Source organism: Rhamphochromis sp. 'chilingali', assembly GCF_963969265.1.
Source record: "Rhamphochromis sp. 'chilingali' genome assembly, chromosome: 11".
In the NCBI taxonomy this organism is placed as follows: domain Eukaryota; kingdom Metazoa; phylum Chordata; class Actinopteri; order Cichliformes; family Cichlidae; genus Rhamphochromis; species Rhamphochromis sp. 'chilingali'.
In genome coordinates, this window is record NC_137938.1 from 15,192,387 (window position 1) to 15,214,151 (window position 21,765).

General features: G+C 43.8%; 2 protein-coding genes across 5 annotated transcripts in view; one reads left to right on the forward strand and one right to left on the reverse strand.

Moving 5' to 3' along the window:
• Positions 1-1,921: 1,921 nt before the first annotated feature.
• On the reverse strand, positions 1,922-8,962 carry LOC308404980 (prostaglandin reductase-3-like). Of its 2 annotated transcripts, XM_080895332.1 has the most exons (3): positions 8,351-8,962; positions 4,880-5,793; positions 1,922-3,707 (listed from the first exon to the last, which is right to left on the reverse strand). In XM_080895332.1, the coding sequence occupies exons 1-3, from the start codon at positions 8,632-8,634 to the stop codon at positions 3,619-3,621; spliced, it is 1,287 nt and encodes a 428-aa protein (XP_080751458.1). In that variant the 5' UTR covers positions 8,635-8,962; the 3' UTR covers positions 1,922-3,618. The 2 variants fall into 2 exon arrangements, with proteins under 2 accessions (XP_080751458.1, XP_080751457.1); XM_080895331.1 differs by lacking the exon at positions 1,922-3,707 and having other exon boundaries at positions 4,658-5,793; positions 8,351-8,961.
• The window catches only part of LOC308404979 (teashirt homolog 1-like), a 37,011-nt gene continuing 22,452 nt past the window's right edge, over positions 7,207-21,765 (forward strand). For 2 of the 3 annotated variants that reach the window (XR_013973243.1, XM_080895329.1), the window contains exons 1-2: positions 9,745-10,139; positions 10,360-10,940. Coding sequence is in view for 2 of the 3 variants with exons in the window: in XM_080895329.1 (XP_080751455.1) it covers positions 10,901-10,940 (40 nt within the window). In the remaining variant the exon portion in view is untranslated. Of the gene's footprint in view, positions 8,185-9,744; positions 10,140-10,359; positions 10,941-21,765 lie in introns of those variants that run through there. The other variant, XM_080895330.1, reaches the window with a different exon arrangement.

Here is a 21,765-nt window from a genome sequence, read left to right on the forward strand (position 1 = left end):
ATATTGGGTGATTTATAAGAATCTAAACCTCTCAGGTGCACTTATTTTTGTATGGTATTATACAGTATCTTTGACATAAAGTTATATGTTTATAGCTATTGAAACATAAACCAGCAGTTCCCAAATCAAAGATCAGAATCTCAGTGATTGTTGAAAAACTTCTAGTACAAAAAAGAAAGAATTCGTAGTTTTTTTTTTCTCGGCAGACTTTTGTTTGTTCATTTCATTCTAGGATATTTAAAAAAGTCACTTTTCAAAGATTTCAGAAATATTCAAATGAACAGGAACTCTTCGGCTGATATATGCCAAGTGTAACTTTTGGTCATTAGAAGACATTGTTCCGTATTAACAAGCCACAGTTAAAATGTCACCTCATTTATCATCTAAAACCCATAAGCTTATTTTTTTTATTTATTTTTTCAGGGAGGGTTTGGCATGGAAACCACTGAATCATAGTGACCATACACAAAAAAGATTATCCTTATTAAATGCAGTTGTTTGGAACAGAGGTTAAATGGATAATATGGTACAAAATGGGGAATTCTTAGAGCGGGAAGAAGGCTGCAGATAATCCTTTCACAATAGTGTAACATAATGTGAACAATCTGTTGGACAAAATAAAAACCTCATTTAATCAGTGGGGCCTTCTCTCCTCTTGTGTCACTGCTCCTCCCTTGCTCTCTCTCTCTCTCTCTCTGAACGTCTTTATTGGCCGGTGAAGCTGCTGATGAATTCTTAAGCAGATCACACTGATAATTGTATTTCATAACTGTCAGTTGTGCGAAGGCTGCCAGTGTGCCCAGGAGCTATTTGTGTCTCACTATGTCCTCCACAAACCTTCCCCCTCTCCCTCCTCCACACTTTGTCCAGCCCCCCCAATCACCAGGGATGTGCTTACTGTCTCCGGCCCCGAATTACTCAATCAGGAGGACACATTTACGGATGACACCTTTATTACAATTAATCACGGGAACTTGATTAAGAAAGTTATTCCTCCCCTTCATTGAGACTTACACAAGTGGTTCTGCTGCATATTGTAATTTATGTCCCACTGAGCTCTCCCTCCGCTGATAGACAGAGAAGCCGACAGACTGCCAGCCATACTGAGACGTGTGTGGACGCTTGTGGGTCTGTGTGCGAGGCTAGGCGCGGATGCGTGCATGGCTACATATCCTGAGACACATGCGCACAGCCACAAACACATCCCCCCTGTCATGCTGTCATGCACAACTCACAGGTTTTGCAAAGAGTTAAAATAAATGACTTTAATTGGCTGTAGAGACGTGCTCGCTAAAGGAGACTTGAATATTCCATTTCCCTTTCCTCTTGTCTTTTCTTTTCACTCTCCCTCTCTTTAACACATACCCCCCCACCACACACACCGACACACACACACACTTGAATGAAGCCATCTCTTTACCTTTACTCACAGTTCCTGGGTCTGCTGTGGCTAATTAGTTGAGTGGGGTTTTAGGTTTGGTAATTAGGCGGAGGTAGGAGTGATGGGGGCTCAGGGAGTTGGGGAGTTGAGAGGGCCTGACTGACTTGCAAAGAAAGAAACTGGACTGTCTAGATCCTGGCAGCACCGAGCAGCCAGCCAGTGTCCCTTAGGTGCCTGGAGGTAGACTACCATCCCACACTAAAGAGGGTGATGTCTTTGTTATGTGCCACATATTCCAGCAAGAAGAAACTGTGAAAAAAAAGAGGATTTAGCAGGGAAAAAAAGGAACAAGAGGGAGACCTTTGAGAATTTTCCTACCCTGAATGTCAGCGTACAACAATAAAATCCGGCACCGCGCTGTTGTCTTGGATGGCAAATTAAAGTGGACTTGAGAGCTACAAAAAAAGTTGTGATCACCGCTAATTAATGTAAAGGTGGAAAAAAGAAGCAACGACTGAACATTTTTATTTCAAACGTAGAGTACATTTAACTTTATTGAGCTCGTGGCCACCATGGTCACAAGTGACAATTACTCCATAATTGCTGCATCAAAGTAAAGCACAAATAGCGAGGAAATATAACATAAGCAGACTGAGTGCACAGTGTTATACACTAAAGACTATATTTGGTTCTCTGCCATTAGCTTAAAGAAGTCAACTTTTAAAAGTCACACCAGAGTAAATATGACTGTAGTAGCAAAAATAGCCCTCAGTGTGCTTAATTTTCATGGATTCAGCTTGTTATTTCTGAATGTTTTCTCCTTAAATGTTACATAGTAGCTGTTGTAGTAAATGTAAAATAAAACTACAATCTTATGCCATCTGAAATGCTACACAGTAGCTAGTACACAAGGTAAATTCCTGGGAATAGATGGCGATCCAATGGAGGCAACACATTCAACTTTTTCCAATGTTATAAATTCCTATGCAATCAGTTTGATAATACTTGCGATAATCAGTATATTACATTTGCATTGCATGCATTACAATGTCATCCGCATTCACATTAAAGGGAAAATGAAGTTTACCCTTCATTCCTTCCATGTACATCACCTATTTAAGTTTGTGTGTTAGTGTTTGTCCCTTCTGAGGAGCAGCAACAAAACTAAAATGAGAGAGACACTTAGCATGATTTCTAATTTCTTGATTTTTTTCTCCTTTCTTTCACCACCTCACAGCAGCCGGTGAATACTTTTCTAGAAGGCCTTCACCATCTTTAATGTCTTGTTTACACTCTGCAGTTCCAGGTTGCTTCAATACGATGCCAGTTAGCAGCCTAGGACTGCAACACAATCCAATTAAATAAAGAGTGTTGTCTCTCCAGGTTCCTGTGTTCTCTAATTGGGGCTGTGACTGCTCACTAATCAGTGGAGGTACAGGTAGGCCCCGGAGGACGGCGAGACAGGGCCTCTCCTGTTAATTGAAGAGATGCTACACCCGGCCTCCTCCTTCTCCTCATAGTCCAACATGGATGCACAGGAGTACTGACGCATGCTAAATTCGTCTACGCACCCACGTGCATCATCACTCCTCTCACCTTTTGTGTGGCCGGCATGTAAGAGCTTGCTTTTCTTTTTTCATTTTAACTCCTGAGCAAGCAGTGGTGTTAAGAGGTGACTGGCAGTCATTTAAAGTGTGTTTGCTCTCTTGGTCACTTACGCCTATGCAATTCCCAGTACTTCCATTTCTGCTTTAATTATATCCATAAAAAATCTTTAAAAACATTTTTTTAAACTGTGCAATCAAAGCTGAACTTTCATGGGTAAAAAATTGTTTTTATTCTGACCCGAGAGGCTTTAGATCACAGATGTGGTGCTTTAAATACTGAATAAATGAGTGCAAAAACGTCACATCCGTGATTTAAGTAAATAATTTTTAACCTAAATTTGTAAGAGCAAGCTACACAAAAACATGGCAAGCATCGACTAGCGTGAGTCATCCAACTCCAACTGTAACAGAAACAATGATTAACATGCACACATATTTTTAAGCAGCTAAAAATAGTTGTTTTTGTTTTTTTTAAAAAAACCTAACAGCTACTCGGAAAATTGAAAATAACCGTGCACGTAAGACATTACGGGCCTGACTCAAAGCAACAAACATACCTACGGTGTCTCTTGCTGACACAGGCTGTGGCGTACGTGTGAGTGACTTTGAGAGGTGTTCTGACTTGCTCCACTACGGATTCAGAACCGCCTTGGCCTGGTGTGTTTCTGATTTCCTGCACCGTCTGGTGAAGGTAGCAGCTTTGCATGCTGGGGTCACACCTGTAACGTATTTCACACTGGGTTATATTTTGAGTAGCCACCTGGATGAGGAAATAACGTGTTCACGGTGCATGAAGACTACAGCCATCCCTGCCAGGTAGGAACAGGTGTTTGTTTAAAATGACACACAGTGCAGTAATCCAACACGGACTGTTATAAGCATCTCTTGTCCATTTCCTGCTTTTGGAGTGGTTTAACAGTACACTGCTGAAGTTGGGACTCTGAAAACTTTTTTTAAGCTCAATAAGGCTTTCAAAGTTGAAAGAAACACTAAAGTTTTATCTTTGGGTTTTATAAAAATGAGTGCAATGTGATTAAACTTTAAATGGTATTTTTTAAGACTTTGTTGTTTCAAAAAGCCAAATTAAATTCAAAAAAATGGAAATGGAAAAAAAAAATGTGTCAAAGGGCATATCGCAGAGCATTCACTATGAGTGATTTTTTTTTTTTTTTACTCACAGTGGAAGAAAATAATGACATTTTCTAGCCCAACTCCTGGTTAGCTGGACTAATTTTTTTTTATTATGTGCAGCTTCGGGGCATGTGAATGAAAAGATTGATTGTGTGAATGCCGTTTCTGTCAGCCACAAACAGGCAATGAAATGCCAAGCACACCTGGAGCAGCACTCACTTTTGACAAGCACATACCAATGTAAGGCCCTATTAGAAAAACAATGAAGTCTATCTACTATAAATGTTTTATGATAAAGTGCTCGAGAGCGCCAAAAGCAAGCGCATTATGGCAGCAGGTCTAACATGATTTCGGAGGTGGACGGAAGGTGTGGGGGAGGTGAAAAAAACCTTAGCTTTTGTTTCTGAGTTTCAATATATGGTGACTTTTGATTAGCACACACTTATTTAAAACTTTAAATATTTTATATTAAATTCTGTGCTGAATATATTCATGACTGAGTGCATGTGCACATAAAAAAGCAAAAACAACCCCAAAGCACTTTCCAAAGTTGCTGTATGTTTATTCATGACATTATTTTTAGTTACTGGGCTGTATCATCAGTCATTTTACAAAAATAAAGAGCTTTTCCGTGGTTAAAAATCCTTCATTAAACTATACATATATATATATATATATATATTACTGATTGAATCATTGTAATTTTAAGTATGATTTCTTAAGTGCATCTACAATCAGTTAAATCACAGCTTGCTATTACTAACAGACGGTGGTGCCACTTCCACCACGACTTTGCCCAGGTTTCTCCCTGCATACATGTAGTCCACTGCCCGGAAAACCGCATCCAAGCCTACAAATTTGCCCTCCTCTGCCAAATCACCGCAATCCACCTCACACACTAGCTTCCCTTTGGCAAACATCTGAATCATGCTACTCAGAGCCTCCCTGTAGTCACCTAAGAAGTGGGGCAAGAAGAAACCCCGAATGCTGGCCGACTTCTGGAGTAGCTTGACTGGTAGCGTTCCTCCTTTGAAAGGTGGGATCCCTGAAGCGCTCTGGTACCCTGAGATGAAGCCAATCACTATCAGCCGGCCTTTATTGGCCAGACTGTTTACTGCGAGCTCTAAGACGCTCCCTCCGACTGACTCATAGACCACGTCTATGCCTTGTGGATACTCTTTCCTCAGGGTCTTAGCCAAGTCTTCAGCGGTGTAGTTGATCGGCCTGTCGCAGCCGATGGATTTGAGGAAACCGGCTTTCTCGTTGGTCGAGCAGGTCCCAATGACATGGCAACCAGCCTGCTTGGCAAACTGCACAGCGAACTGTCCCGTTCCTCCTGCGGCCGCCGTGACCAGGACAGTCTCACCTTTAGCCAGGTCGCCCAGACGTTTTAAGGCTATATAAGCCGTGGCGCCGCTGACCAAAAGGGTGAGGAACTCTGGCTTCACCGCAGGAACAGGCACAGCTTCCTTGGCTGGGACCACCGTGTACTCGGCAAACGCGCCACTGCCGAAGTAGGCCACAGTATCCCCGACGGTGTAGCGGGAGCTCGCGCTAAGGCCAAGGCCGACAACCTCCCCAATGCCCTCAAAACCTGCATCAAAGGGAGGCTTCACCGAAGGGTCGTAACGGCCCGCTGAGTAATTAATGTCTGAGGCGTTGATTCCCACAAAACTGAAACACAAGAGAAAAATAATTGAGGATTAAAAGTTAGGGAAATAAACCTGCTACATCAGCATGTGCTGAGCAAAATGGATACATTAACATTGCATTTCAGTTAACGGGGTTTTATGCGGTTATTAGCGTAAGCACATATTTCCTGAAATCCTGTATGAAGGTCAACTTCCTTGTTGTGCAGATGGGCGCGCACAGGGCCAAAACACTTTGGTTTGTTTTGGCAATGAGTTATTTTTTCTCTTTTCCTTCTCTTTGCTCGGAAAGAAAAGTCCTGCACTGACAGGGAAAGGTTTGTATCACAAAACGCATTGCATGATGTCATGATTCATTGTCTTCAGAGACACCCACAACAAACTGCACTTAAAAAAAAAAAAAAAATTCAGATAGCTGCTTCTTGCCTCAACATGAAGACGGTTGTTTTCATCTTACTTTTGTAACATGCTGGAAACAAATATGTGAGAAAGGAACGTATAAATAAATCATTTACTGTCTTTTAGAGCGGCACGCACGGTGTGCCTCATTACCGTGCATGTCACACGTGTACTTTGAGCTCCCAGATAATGCTTCTGTGGTTTATAGATGGGTGGCGACGATATAACAAAACGCCTTGGTTTGACTTCTTCACATCTATGGAATCAGTTTCCTCGCATCGACGTATTATTTTATTATCAAAAAAGGTACAAACTGTTTGCATGTGCATAAACTAGCAAGGCGTCTGAGTTTAAATAACACTCCAAATTAGCAGGGGATCTGTAACAATAAAGTCTCAGTCTGTGCAAGCCTAAGCCCTGGAAAAACTTTTCAAACAGGTAACACAGGTTTGGCCAAAATGCTCTGTTAAATGATAGCAAGCCTAATAATTTGACACTGGTTCCACTGAAATTACAAAATAAGATACAGTGTATTGATAAACGCTATACTTGGGGATAAAAAATAAATCTCTTATTTATGTCTCTCAAGAATTAATGAAAGTCCAGAAAACTACAAAAACTCACATCTTGCAATTTTATACGACTTTTATCTTTTGCATGTGCGTGACCAAATTTTTGTGCACATGTGGCTCAGATAAGATGCTGAGGGACACCTGGACTCTTGGAAGTGAAGGGTTTTAGTACATGTAAAAAAAATGTCTGCACGCATTTATTTTTAAAATTTACTATATATATATATATATATATATATATATATATATCCATCCATTCGCTTATCCTTTTCAGGGTCGCGGGGGGGCTGGAGCCTATCCCAGCTGTCATAGGGCGAAAGGCAGGGTACACCCTGGACAGGTCGCCAGTCTGTCGCAGGGCTAACACATAGGGACAGACAACCATTCACACTCACATTCACACCTAGTGACAATTTGGATTACTCAATTAACCTATCCCCCATATATATATATATATATATATATATATATATATATATATATATAAAAACCTCAGTCTCTTCTTTTCACTGCAGCTATGATTTTTTTTTTTTAAATAAAAACCGCTCACAATCTTCTGTATTTTATATTCCTTTAAAATTTCTCTTACACCGTGCAAAACGGGACAAAGTGTTCTCTGGTTTACTTTCCCCTGTCAGTTAAAACATTTTCCCATGACTGTGATGCATCACTGACACAGACGACACAGACGACCCAGACGGTCAAGGGTCTCGGTGCACCAAGCGACTGTCTTACAAGCTAATAAGATCCTAATGTTGTACGTTTTACACTCAGTCTCGGGGAGGACTGTATTTTATTGGCAGTAAATACAACAGTAAACCACGAGGTGGACTGATGTAAAGCTGACTTAACATTAAAAACTACATAAGGCGCACACAGCCAGCAATGTTGTAGGAACCTGAAAGCAGAGTGAGGTGGAATCAGAAATTTATGCAGAAATTCAACTATTAAAAAAAAAAAAAGCATTAATGTATGTTTTTTGGCTTTAATTTCATTTATCTGTTACTGTAATAATGTCGACTCTGTTCACGCACAACAGAGCCCGTACAACAGACTCCTGGATCCACTCTGCCTTCTGCTGCTGTGAATGAAAGAAATGATGCTGCAATTCCAGCGCCGTGTAGCACTCCCATCGCCTTCTCCATCATCTCCATCTCTTGATGCCAGCCTGAGCCCCCCCATGACTTTCTGTTTGCAGGTTGGTGACGTAGAGAGACAGGACAGAGAGAGAGAGAGAGAGGGAGAGAGGGAGAGAGAGCAGGGGAGAGAGAGCGATAGAAGAGAGAGAGAGATGCCGAGATGGATTGATAGACAAATGCAGAGAGGGCGGAACTTGGAATTACAGTACAGCGCTTATTCCTCACGTATTTTTCCATCTTGTGGCGATGATGATGATGATGATAATGATGAGGGTGATCGCAGGTGCTGGACATGGGTGATTCGAGGTAAGCGGAGCCGTTTAATAACTTCTCAACAATCTCCTGACAGATCGGCATTTTAAAAAAAAGAAAAAGAAAGAAAAGAAAGAAGACGCTTCGGGTCACCTAACGCTTTCCCGACCGACAGAAAAACAGAGTCCGTGTGTTCCCACCGTCACCAAAATTAACTTACCGATTTCTGACCAGCAAGTCCGCGTCTCCGGGTGTCGGAACGGCCACGGTTTGCGTAGAAACGGCCTCTCTGAAATTCGGGCTGAGCTTGGTGACTACCAGCTTTTTCATACTGCTCGCTATGGAGGATCCTTTAAAATCCATGAAGTGCGCCGAGTAGGACATATCTACGATGAACCGCCTCGCAGCCAGATGAACTCCTGAAAGTGTGTCGGTGCCTCTGCGCCCCCCGTAGATTAGCGGTAGTGCTCTCCTGCCGTTTCTCGCCAACAGCGCCCTGGACATGATTCCGAAATGTGACAAAGTTCACGACCAAACTTGACGCGTGCTCGTGCCTGTGATTAGGTCGATCAGGTGCCATTAGCCTGCACCACAAGCCTCCCCTCTGCACACGCACGGCGTGCAGGCCAGGCCCGGGCCAGGCTGAGCCGAGCCAAACGAGCTTTTAGACCAAAAATAAAAAAAAACAGGGGGGGAGAAAAAAAGCGCGATGCGTCGTAGCGTGACTCTTACGCAAAGCAAACAAGCGGGGGATCGAGTTTAGGATTAAAACATTGCACTGGTGCAGCCCCAGCGTGGAGCACAGCAGCGCCTCAGACTTGTCGTCGGGAGTCCCTCCCCTTCCCGGACACAACACTTACTTCCTACTAAGGTGAAACAAATCAATCCTCGTCTCCCCACACAGGCTATCCTCAGCCGTTTCACTCCCACGAAAAGAACGCCAACCCATCGGATCTTTTCCCAACACCTACAAATAACAACAAAAATCACGGTCCGAGCGTGCACTACGACTGCGCTCCCGTTTGACTGGCGCCTTTCCCCCCTTTTCTTCCTAATACTAAATGTTTTGAGCGTCATAGGGAGATGTTTCTGCCCACACTACACCTGTAACCAAAAAGCTCCCACAGGCGATTTGTGAAAGTGTCTTGTTTTCATCTCATTCCATTATTTGTTTCTTTATTTATTTTGCCTGCTCCTTCCATGCAGCTGTGTTATCGTCTGTTGTCATCTGACTGTCATTTTTCTGGAAGGATCTATTCTTAACAGAGCTGCCGGAGCGCACTGGGGGACATTAAAGCGTCAGCGGGAGCAAGAGTCGTGCCCTAACTCGTGCCGTGTCACTACCAGGCGATCTTAAGATGTCACCTGGGTTGCAAAAAGCTCAGACTTAAGTAGTGAGCCTTGTTGTTTTTGATAGTTTGCAAGAGGCATTGGGATAAGTTTGGTTTTGTTAGCTGATCTCGCAGTAAGTTTTGAGAGGATCATATCCTTTTGTCGGAGGTTTGGCTTCTTTTTTAAGCAAAGGGAGAAGGAGAGAGAGAGAGAGAGAGAGAGGGGGGGGGAAAACAAGACAATTAAAAAGATTGACAGGTAGGCTCCTCTGTCAGGGGTGACGCTTGTGGAGAGGGGAGGAGTAAAAATGTAGCAGGAAAAGCCACTCGATGCGTCTGTCTATCAGTTGAGACTGTCTGAAACAGCTTCTGGATCCGCCGCGTTCCCATTTTTTTCTTTTTTTTGAGAGACCGCGGATCAGTCCCTGGAGTTTTTGCCCCCCGTCTTGGTTTTTTTTTTTGGCTTTTTCAAGAGACAAATATTTTAGTCCATGTCGATCTGATCTGTTGTTGGCGAAGCTTGGATGCGCCTGCGTCTTGTTTCCCCTCTCTCTCAAGTGATATCCTCTCCACCGCATCAACCAACCCTCCAAAAAAAAACAAAAACAAAAAAAAACCCGACTCTGTCCAACATGCGATCAGATGAGCGGTGAAAATCATTTCCACGACTCTTAAAACGTAAGTACAAGAGAAAGCCTACTCGTCTCCATTTATTTTATTTAATTATTTTCCCCCTTCTGTGGGAGAGAAAGAGGGCAGAAGGGGAGGGAGGAAAAAAGTCTCCGCCGGACTGGTGAGGCTGGATCCGGGCTGAGGTGGCGTGGTGGTGACGGGATTGACATTAACCCATCTAATGCCTGTCTATCTCTCTTCTCCTTTCCCATTCTCTCTCTTTCAGGTCTGTGGCAAAAGAACGGAAGGAAACACAAGGATACATTACTTATCAGAGGTGTGCACTCGGGACTTATTTGTTTGGTTACCGCCAGAAATCTCTTTCTTTTCTTTTTTCTTTTTAGTTTTGGTGTGCGTAAAAGGCGCAGCAAACTATCGTCCCCCTCCAAACAGCACTGGAGATTAGGGGGATTTTTTTTGTTTTTCCCCCAAAGGGAGTGAACCGAAAACTTGGGTTTTAAGGTGCTGTTTTTTTTTTTTGTTGCTTCTTTTCGTACTCTGCCACGAGAGAGATGAAGGAAGATGATTTTTAATGGAAGTGAAGGTGTCAGGAGCTGGCCGAATCCCTTCGTAATTTTTGAGCTCAGTCTCGCTGAAGCCGACCCAGCTATCACATCCAAAAAAGAGCAGCCGGTTTGAAGAGACATTCTCAGCTCAGAGATCAACAACACCCCTCCCCCGAAAAACGGGATGATTTTTCAAAACTGATAAGACTCCATTTGTTTGTAATTCCTGCATGAGAAGCACCGTGGAACGCGACGGTCACTATGCCGAGGAGAAAGCAGCAAGAGCCGCGGCGATCAGCAGGTATAACCCGCCCCTCCATTACGACCATTTCCCATCCCAGTAACCAACTAGTTTTTATTTCCAAGTGCCAATTGGAAGTCTCTCCTTCCACCTTTTTTTTCTTTAGCAGGACTGCATGCTGCGATTTATTACTATTATTATTATTATTTTACAACTTATGGTTTAAATCAATTTATTTGTGTTAATAACACAGCGCACAACTCACCCCTGGACACACTGTTGTGTTTAAAATGTATCTAATTGCGCAAATGACGCACGTATCTGCGCAATGCCACTTTGAGATTTTTTTTTAAATCCTCCGGTGCCAGGAAAGTTCTATTAAGAATGGTGAGATAAACTAAATGGCATGTTATGGGGATAAAAGGGAGTTTTTGAGGTTCAAGAGTGAGTAATGATGAATAATTGACTGGGAAAGAAAGGGGGGAGAAAAACGGGCGAGAGCTGGTTTTTCCTTTCTTTTTTATTTTATTAGAGGATTGCCACCCTTGATTTGATGCGTGATTGATCGTCTGTCATGTGGCAGTCTTTGATCTATTCATCCCTGATAAACATCAATAAATCCCTCCGTGAAGACAAGCATGCTTCTGGTAGCCACTCAAATGCACAACCCTGCTTTTAACCAGGAACTGAAAAGCAAAGACAAAAAGGAAGAAAAAGAAAAAAGGATAAAGAAGAAAGTTGGGAATTGTGGTTGAAAAAATCACCTTATTTCTTCAAATGTGTATGCACAGAAAGCAGATGAAAGCACTGTGTGTATGTTCAATTGCAAGAAATTCCCCAACACTCTTTAAAAAGAACAGGTATTTGAATTCTCCTCCTCTTCCTATATATTCTTAGATGAAAATATGGAAGGTTCTGGCTGTCCTCGTCCGAAATATTCCTCCCTTATTCGCTGCAAGAATCAGCCCACAGCTGAGGTCCACTGCTGGATATGATTTTTATAATGTGACCAACTGATAAAACCAGGTGTTGGCAGAGGACCGACAAGGTTGACTTCTAGTGGTTTGGATGTGGACTCCCCCTTTTTCCTCTTGTCTCCCTGCAGCCTTTAAACAAATGTAAATGAGTGACAGGGGTTTCTACCTCTGTGCTAATGAGGCCGAGCCTTTGAAGTTAGGCATTAACAACTGGAGTGAACAAAAGACAGTTACAGAATTTTAAAGAGATTTTGAAATATGAGGTGCAAAGCGGGTCGAACAGGAGGGCCAGCCGACGAAGACTTTGAACTCAGCAGGTTTTATCATTTTAAACAGAGAGCTTGCGATGATGAAGATGATGGTGGTGGTGATGATGAGGATGAGGAGGAGGATGAGAAGGAGTGTAGGACGGATGAACATTCAACCGGTGCTCGCTGTTAACTTCGCCTTTTCTCGTTTGCCTTTGTGGCAACCTGTAATATGTTTTCTGGCCCACACCGCGAAGCAAGAATCGAGTTTTATATACCGAGTCTCGCTGTACCTTTCTGCATTTGTGTGTGTGAGACGGAGAGAACAGTCACCGCTGTTGCTTTGGCAAAATATCCCCCTGGAAAAGGTTGGCCATGATGGGAGCAGAGGGACTCCCGTTAGGTTTCTGCATGTAGATGGAGGCATGAAAAACATGACATCTCTGTGACCCCTCCCTTCCCCTCCTTTCTCCTGCCACACACACACCACACACACATACACACAAACCATTGATCCATTACAACGTCCACTGAGTGCCATGCACATCATGGGTTGTAATGGTCAATCACAGCTTGGCAAACGGGATGTTTTCCATTCTTTCACGAACACGATGGCCGGTCAGAGATAACGCCCTCCACTCCACGCTTCCAGAAGCGACTGACTAACACGCAATCACGCTGATACGCATGCACACACCGACTTACACACCAGGCTAGCCCGATGCTCCACTGGGAGCTCGTACTGACCTGTGGCTTCCTCTGTGTGCTACTGCTCAAAGAGGAAATAGCTCATAGTGGGACTAGGCATGGAAATCAGGAGTCAGACAATTAAAACAACAATAGCAGACTTGTGTGGACGGCCTATTTTTTTCATTCTCACTTTGTAAAGCTTGTGGAGACTTTTATTAGGTGCGTTATGTTTCGAGGCCGCACCATGCAAAGTTATATTTTGCAAATCAGAAACAGCAAAAGATTTTCTTAACAGTTTCGTTTCTTTGAGTTACATAATCAGATGTGCACATTTCCCTGTTAATTTTCATACACAGTGCACTTCTTAGGCAGCTTCTTGGCAAAGAATTTTCGGGTTGCTTGAGCTTCTCATGTTAAAACTTTTCTTTGATCAGGTTGTTAATCGATTGCTTTATTTTGCAGTAAATTTTACAATTTCCGCAATTTTTTTTTAAACAATAAATTTTGTGTTTTGTTTTGCTTTTAAGAAAATTATCACAGGATTTCTTAGGATCATTTTGAAGTATCTGCATGTGTGTGTGTGTGTGTGTGTGTGTGTGTGTGACACTGCTGTTTAGATGACAAAAAACCCCATTAATGACATATTCCACCGATGGAATGAAAACGCAGCACTCGTTGTCACGCTTCCTGTTACTTTATAATTTTCATCAGGAAATTCACACGCAGGAATTCCAGAACATGGAAACCAAGATGTGAAGAAACTTTGCAAACCTGAATCAGCAAGTTTGTGAAAATATATATATACACACACACCCTGGTGTTCTTGTTTGTGCAAAGATGGATGTTGTGCATTACTACGTGCACCTCGTACAGTCGATGCCTTGATTTAAAGGTAAAGAGGCCAGGAGGAAAAACCAAAAAAAGTAAAGGACAGAAAGCAGTGACGCCGCCTTTCATGGTAGGCAGGCTTGCATAGTCTTACATGAGGAAGACGAGGGAAAAGAGACGACGAGATAGTCGCTCTTGTTCCGTTGCATGATGGTTAATTATAAGAGAAACGGTGTGTGTGTGTATAGAGTGGGGAAGGGGTGGTGGTGGTGGGGGTAAGGTTGCATCCCGTTGGCTTCATTAGAGAGAGCCCTAATTATCTGTGGAGCTGATGGATTTGTGACAGGCCCTAACGATTAATGCTGACAAATTCAGTAAGGTGTCAAGTCCACAGCTGCCTTGATGTAATCAAGTTGATATTATACAGTCCCCATAGCCCCTAGTGCAGCACCAACTCAATTTGCCTGTGCAGGTGACAAATGGACTTTGCTACCTGACTAATCACATCAGGAGACAATGCCAGTTAATGACCTCAGTAAGGCCCCCCCCCCCCCCCCCCCCCACCCATACACACACACACATACGCCCCCATCCTCAACACCTCCTATAACCTTGCAATAAGCGAGCCAGACCAGCCACACCACATTGCAGCCTATCCCTCTGTTCTCTGCTAATTTTCTGCTTGTCCCATTGTTTTTATTTTCATTAGAATTCTTTCGGTTACGCCGAAAATCGTTTTCGGGTTGTTTTTAAAAAAATTACTATTACTATCATTAATGCAGTGCATTTTTCGTGAAGTTTCCTCTTATTTTCTGCTGTAATTTTCTCAGTGGAAATTTCTCAACTCTTGCGAGAGCTTTATTTATTTTTGTATTAATGACACGGCTGAGGCCTGTTCTAACCGCCTGATGCATCAGCGCTCCAGAGTAATCCCGGGAACCATTTTTAAAAATCTCGACGTTCTGTTGAAGTTTTCACACTTTTGCATGTGTTGCGGCCCCACCAGCTCCACCACCCCCACCCTTGCCAGTAAATCACTGCCACTTCATAGAACGGCCTCCTCGTACTTTGGCTGAACGTTCTCCCAGCTCGGTGTTGTAGCCGCCCGCCTCGCTGAAGGCCTCCAGTTTATTCCGAGCTGGAGAATCACAGTGCCCGGGGATTAATGATTTTGCATGCCCGGGGTAGCTAAGATTACACAGCGACCTTTGTGCTCTTACTTGACGATGCTGTTATGTGATATTCTCCCCTCGAAATAATCAGAACGCTGAGATGTGGCACCCCCCTCCACACACACACACACACACACACACACACACACACACACACACACACACACACATCAACTCACCCTTCTGTCTGCACCGGTGTCCTGAGGAATACTGCACTGCATAGGCTCTAGGTGCGTGTGTGTGTGTGTGTGTGTGTGTGTGTGTGTGTGTGTGTGTGTGTGTGCATTTTATTGAAAAAACTCAGTGTTGCCAGATTTGAATACCCCCCCCCCCCCCCCCTCCGAGAATTAGAACAGTCTTGTTTTGATGAAAAGTTGATTTTTTTCAAGAAAGGAACTAGTGTCTCGCTTGAAAGTTGGAAGGCTTAACTTCCGATGGCTCAAAGGCTGCACAGCTTCTGAGAAATGAGAAGTTTATGTTAGATTTGGATGAAAAAAGGAGGAAAAAAAAAAGAAGTGTGTGCATGTTTGTGTGAGTGTGTAAGAGGAGGAAAGGGAGAGAGATGAGGTGAGAGTGTGTGTGTGTGTGAGCTTGTAGCTTAGCACTGACCGGTGTTAGTTTTCCTGGAATGAATAACTCCAACGAGTGTAACGGTAACCACGCCATGTTAGTCATCTTTTTTAGCGTGGCCTGCCCCTCTGCCCCCCCTCCCCCCCCAACCCCCCACATCACTGCAAGAGCAGGAAAACAAGCTCCAAGAGCAGCGCCATGTTTCTCATATCTCAACTGTTATATCTCTGCACTATTCCCAGTCAAAAAGGAGGGATATCAGACAGAGCGGGAACACTTATCGATCCACCGCAGCCTTGTTTCATCTCAGCCCCAACACACACACACACACACCTCGCATGTACTGTATGTTTTCTGGCCATTCTATTTAGCCCGGTGTGTGCGGACTCAGCTAGAGGTTACACTAATTGGAGCGGTGGCGTCATTAGCAGGTGGCATCGATCGACTTCGTCAATAGCCACTTTTGCTCCTGCGCCACCCTCCCAAACTAGCAGTTAAATTTACATCTGGGATTTGAGCCAGTCAGAGGTCAAACTTGCTCAGCTCGCTCTTCTAATGCCTCGAGTCACCACGAGTGCCCCTGGTGTTTGTGTGTGTGTCTGTGTGTGGTATTAGTTTCTTACATGGTTTAGTTTCATTTATCATCCTTGTAATTCTTTTGCATGAATGTGCAAATATTAGTTGTGTAAACATTACCAAAACGGTTTCAAGATCAACAGGTTTGTTGAATGTTTTTTTTAAAAAAAATATGGATTATCAGGAATAACTAATTACAAGATAGATGATATTAGCAAACTTGTAACCATGTAGCTTTTGTGGTTCATATGGATAAAAGATAGATTTCACGCCATACCGCTAATGCCCCTCGTTGTCTTTTTCCTCTTTTTGATTCTTTTCGGGGCATTCGCAGCAAAAACCTGCCCTCGGGGCACGCCGCTACCATCACTAGCAGTGTGTTGCCCTCGCTGCACTTTAAACACACACATGCACACCGTCAACCATAAACACAGACAGTCAGGCAGACGCGCGCACGTACACACACAAAAACGCACGTACACACCTACACCTAATGCTTAAGTGCAGCCAGCATGTCTCTGTGGGAGGTCATAATGGAGGTGGCTTAGCATGATGGGAAATCATATCATTAAAGAAGCCAGATGTGCTTTGTTGCCTGCCTTGCAGCACATAAAAACAGCAGCAAGTCATGGGATCCAAAAAAGAAGGAGGAAAAAAAACCCGCTAGTCTGAGAAAATCAAGTCTGAAACAGATAGAAAGCAGCCCTCTGGGACTGGGCTGACAAGCAGTCTTATTCCTGACTGCCATAGAAAAACAATTTCCCCCCAAATAAAGAATTTTTGTTCTCATTTTTCAATGTTGCAGCAGCATAACAAACTCGTTTTCTTAACTTTCATGAAATTTCAGAAAGGACTCAAAGCTTTGATAAATGACTTGCTGTCGCCGTTATCAGCTCTCTGTTAAGTGTGCTTAATTACTATGTAATATTTGTGTTGTGCTGAGTAATTACAGTTTGTTAAGGGTCCACAGTAGGGATGTAAGACCTCCGAGCTCATTAATGAAAAAAAAAAAAACTGTTGATATTTTGTGTGTGTGTTTTTTATTTATTTATTTTTTGCTTTCCTCTGGCACATAATTTGAGACATGAGGAGGATAAGAGGGGAAACGTTCAAGAGAAGTAGTCATGCAACATTTACAGCACAAAAATTGACATCTTAAATTTTCTTAAGTAAAGTATTACATTTGCCGAGGGTAAATTTGCTCTCTTGATCAGTGCTGTGCCTCCTCGAGAGGCTATGGGAAAGTCTGCTAGAGCCAAATTTAACATGTTACTACTATCAATAAAAGATGAGCAATTACAGAATATTTTGTTTAATAAGTATTTGAATTCCTCGGCGCAGGAAAAAAACAAACAAAAAAAAAACATGTAGCTTACCCACTCATTACATCAGTTAGCAGGGGGAGTGAGAGGCAGCTCTTTGATGCCAACAAACAAACAAGACAAACGAGATGGGCCCACTACAGAAGAGCAAGAACCCCATCCAGGGACACCCAACCCCTGTACACTCCTCCCTCTCCTCCCTCTCTTCTTCTCTATCTCCCTCTACCTCTCTCGCTCTCTCTCTATGACTCTTTCACATATCTCCCCTCTCATTTTGCAGCACTCCGTCTCCCTTTATTTCTTGCTCTTTTACCCTCTCCAGCATGTTTCTCATCTCAACCCCTCGGCGGACAAACTTAGGTGGAGATTGTCAGGGTCGAATGACACGCTTAAAAAGAGGCAGCTGGGGGAGTGAAAGAGTTGAAAAGCGCGTTTTTTTTTCGTCTTTTAACAAATACTAAATTATCTCAGCATGGCTTAAATCCATACAGCAATGTAATGATTAAGTGTGGGGTTTTTTCCCCCCCTCTGTTATGGAGTGTGGGGGGGGTGGATGTGTGATGGTGTGATGACAGCGGTGGGCACCGATGTTTAGCCAAGCAGCAGCACCAAAGAAGATTGGCCGTGTGGGTGAAGCTCAAGAGAGGTGGATATTTAGGATAGGGAAGGGAGATGAAATCTGTGCGTGTGTGTTTGTGTATTTGCTGCATGGCGTGGAGTGGTGGGTGGTGGGTGGGGTGTAGCTTTTAGGATGGGCATTAAAGCTGACAGATGAACGGGACGATGGACAAATTCTCCCACAACAGCTGTGACTGCCGCCATTATCCTGACAGGTGTCAATTAAGAATTACTGCCTGGCCGGCCGAATTGCCCCTCCCAACTCACGCACATGTCCCTCCATCCCTACAACATTCCCCTCCAACGCTCTCCTCCGCTCCACACCCCTTGTCCAGCTGTCGGTGTGTGAGAGAAATAACACTTTACCCTTGTCAGGGTTGTCACAGGCCCTGCAGCCCCTGTTCTCTCCCCCTTTGAAACAGCAGCCAGCGGCAGGCACTCATTGATCAATAGCTCGCTGTATTAGCAATCACGGTGAAGCGAGTGTTGGGCGGATGGGTGGAAGGTCCGGTATTTTCCCCATTTTAACCTCGATCTGTAGGCCGGTTCGCACTCTGGTAGTTGAATAATACCAGAACGATGCAAAGACGGTAGGCGAAAGCAAAACTCTAGATCAAGCTCGCTATGCAGTTTGTTCCACAGGTTTAAAGAAAAGCATCTTCATTTCATCTCTGGTGTGCGTCATACATACACAGTGTATGTTAAGTTCACCTTCTGCAAAACAGCAGCAGCTGCAGACTAACCTAACCGCTGGTTCTTCTTCCCTCCGTGTTCCTCGCGCTCTTGGCTAACACGGGCCCATTTTTTATTCCACATTGTAAACTGGGGAGCTGAGGTCAGCGAGTGAGAAAATGAACAGTTGCCATTGCCCATCTTGAGGGCTTCCTTCCAGTAAACCCGCTGGCTGACAAACACATTTGAGTCGACAGGCTTCTGGCATTAAAGTGGAAAAAAAACAAACAACCCCCCCCCCCCCAAAAAAAACCCCCCTCAAATTTAAGTGGCGTGTGTTCCACATTTGACATATTTTCTCAATTTTTAAGGGTTTAAATCAGTGCAGCGGCATGTAGGTCATTTCCCTCGGTAATTGGTAAAGTTTAATCGAAAGCATTATGTGCACAGGCTTCAGGCAGCCAAGTGGTGACTGCGCACAGTAAGTAGCAGAGCAGGAAACGCAAAGTTCAGTTTTACATTTGCCATTATTTCTAATTACATATCACCTAATTTACCGTTACATGCATATATATGAAGTTATTATACGCCTATGCGTAACACTGTTGACACTGCGTAGTTTACTGCTCGGCTTCTGTAATGTGCAGTTTTCAGCACCGGTGCAGAATAAACATGGGAAACTTCAGTCGGTTAAAGGAGGGAAGCAAAAACAGCAACGTGCAAGAAGCAACATGAGAGCGAGTGGCGAAGGCTCCCCAGGAATACGCAGATGGATTTGCATGTTCACTTGGGAGTTACAGTTTTGGATTTCCTCCCTAGAAATAATTTGCCACAGAAAATAACCGAGGAAGATAATATCAGTGTTATTTTGCTACTCCTAGCTGTATTTGCATATCTCTTGTTTTAAATAAGGCAACCCCCTCGGAGTGAAACTCGGTTTGTTTTTTTTTGTTTTGTTTTTCCTAAGCTTCATTCAGCATCACCTCTATTTCCTCCCCTCATCCTCACAGATCTAACACCTCTCCCTCTCTCTCTCTTCTTTCTCTGTTTATTTCACTCTTTCTTTCAGGCCTACCTCCTCTCTGCTGTCTCACACTGGCACTAGACTGCTCTGAGCGATTATCAAACCTGAGAATATTTTTCCATCCCCATGCAAATCACCCCACCATGCTCTCTCTTATCGTTCCTGCTTTGCCCCCGCTACCTCCTCCCCGCCCCGGCCCCAGCCACCCCCAAACGGCTGTGTGTAATCAAAGTAAACGGCAGCTAAAGCTAAAAGGGAAACGCTCTTTGTGGAGATGGATGGAGGGATTAAATATTAACCGGATGCGGCTGACTTAAGGCAAGTGTTTTACATAGCTGCTCCCGCCATGGATGCCGCACATTGATCCCTTCGCCCTGGTGCTTTTACTTGTTTGGCTGCCTGCCGTTAATTTTTCACCATCATCTCGCTGGCCGGGCCTTTAGAATGGGAACGGGGGTGGGGAGGAAGCCAACAAATGGTTCAGCCATCTATACCCCCCCCCCCCCCCCCCCCCCCCGACACACACACACACACACACACATACACAGTCCACCCCCCCCCCCCCCCCCTTGCTGTGTGCTTTTAACAGGGGCAGGTGAGATGGATGATAGCAATTTGAAATTTTGTTTGTGCGTGTGATCATGGAGATTGTTTTCAGTATTACCATGGTGTAACAATTCCAGTGATTAATTGAGGTGAATGCTTGGCTCAGATTAGAAAGATCAGGGAAACTGGAGGGTTTTTTTTATTTTTGCCCCCCCCCCCCCGTCCTTGCTCCTGACTTGTCAATGTCGTGTTTATCAACTGACCTCAGAGTCCAAAGTTGCTAGCTTTTTATATGTGCTTGCAACAACACGCTCTCCCGGATTCTTGCCTCCACACACTGCCCCTCTTGTCATATCCCTTACTTCATTTCCTCGTGCCTCTTTCTTCCTGTCCTCCAGCTGTGATTAAAAGACAAAATCAAACCACTCAGGCCAAACTTTGTCCAAAGAGGAGACTAAACAAAAACAAAATGGCTTACAGTGGCTGCACTATTCCAGGGGTAGGGATTTTCTTCCAGTGGCAACAGCGCGGTGTTTTCATGTGTTTGTTGTCTGCATGTGTATAGCAATATCCTGTGGGGGTCACAGAGGCGGCCTGTTAACGTGGAGGGGGGGTTATACCAGTGGACCTTCATCCCACCCCTCCTGCACTGGTGCTGTTGACAGCATCATGAAGGCCTTCTGGCATTTATAAATGTGTGTCCGTGCTCCAGCTTAGCGGCCCCCCCAACTCCTCTCCAAACACTTCTGCTGCACACACTCCCACCCCAGCCAGAGTGCACATCCGACCGGGTCGCAGGCAGGTCGTGACCCCCAGGTGGCCACGGTCCGAACGAAGCAGGTTCTTATTTGCTCTCTTTTCTCTCTTTTCGGCTGGCTTCATATTCTATTTAAGTTCAAAGAGATATGAACCTTTTTATGCAGGATATCAGTGTTTCGCTGCCGGGAGGTACAGATAGCTGGTATTTAAAATGCTGCATGGTATTAATTTGACGATTTTCATGCCACCGAAAAAAAAATGTAAATAATTTTGTGGTTCAACCAGAATTACACATTATTAAAATGCTCTAAGCCAATAAGCCAATATTAATAGCAACGATAATAATAAGAACGCTAAAAATATTGTTGCCCTGTTGTGTAATCCAATCAGAACGCTACATTAAGTTAAATCCGGCTACCTTTCATGACACCATTGTGTTTGATTTCTCCAATAAGCACATGATGATGAAATTGGTACACAGTGTTAGACCTGCCTTATGGGTCATCCTCTAATATGTGGCAAGGAAATCTATTAAATATGTCTGACTCTACTCTTTATTCCCCTCCTTTGTCTATTGGATCCTCACGAACGTCTTCCTTTTCATGCTGTTTTCTTTCTCTTTCTCCTCTCCCTGTCTTTCGGTGTTTCAGGCTCTTTTGCTCTCCTTTAGTCAAAGTAGCCCTAGTCCCCATAGCAACACATAGTGAACTCTTACTCATTAGTGTGTGTTGCAGCCCAATGAATGGCCTGGATCCTGCTCCTCATTCCTGTGATTTCGTACTAACACAACCATCACCTCATCGTGATTTGTATTTTCTTTTTTTGTACCTGACTGCAAGGAGTAAATGCTAGTGAAGACATTTGGATGATTTCAAGTCAGTAG

Bases quoted from the DNA above. Each gene is read 5' to 3' on its own strand.
- LOC308404980 (XM_080895332.1), bottom strand. From the start codon at position 8,634: ATGTCCAGGGCGCTGTTGGCGAGAAACGGCAGGAGAGCACTACCGCTA. The intron at 5,794-8,350 runs GTAAGTTAATTT...CTTGTGTTTCAG, and splicing joins GACTTGCTGGTCAGAAATCG to TTTTGTGGGAATCAACGCCT. The intron at 3,708-4,879 runs GTAATAGCAAGC...AATACGTTACAG, and splicing joins AGTGGCACCACCGTCTGTTA to GTGTGACCCCAGCATGCAAA.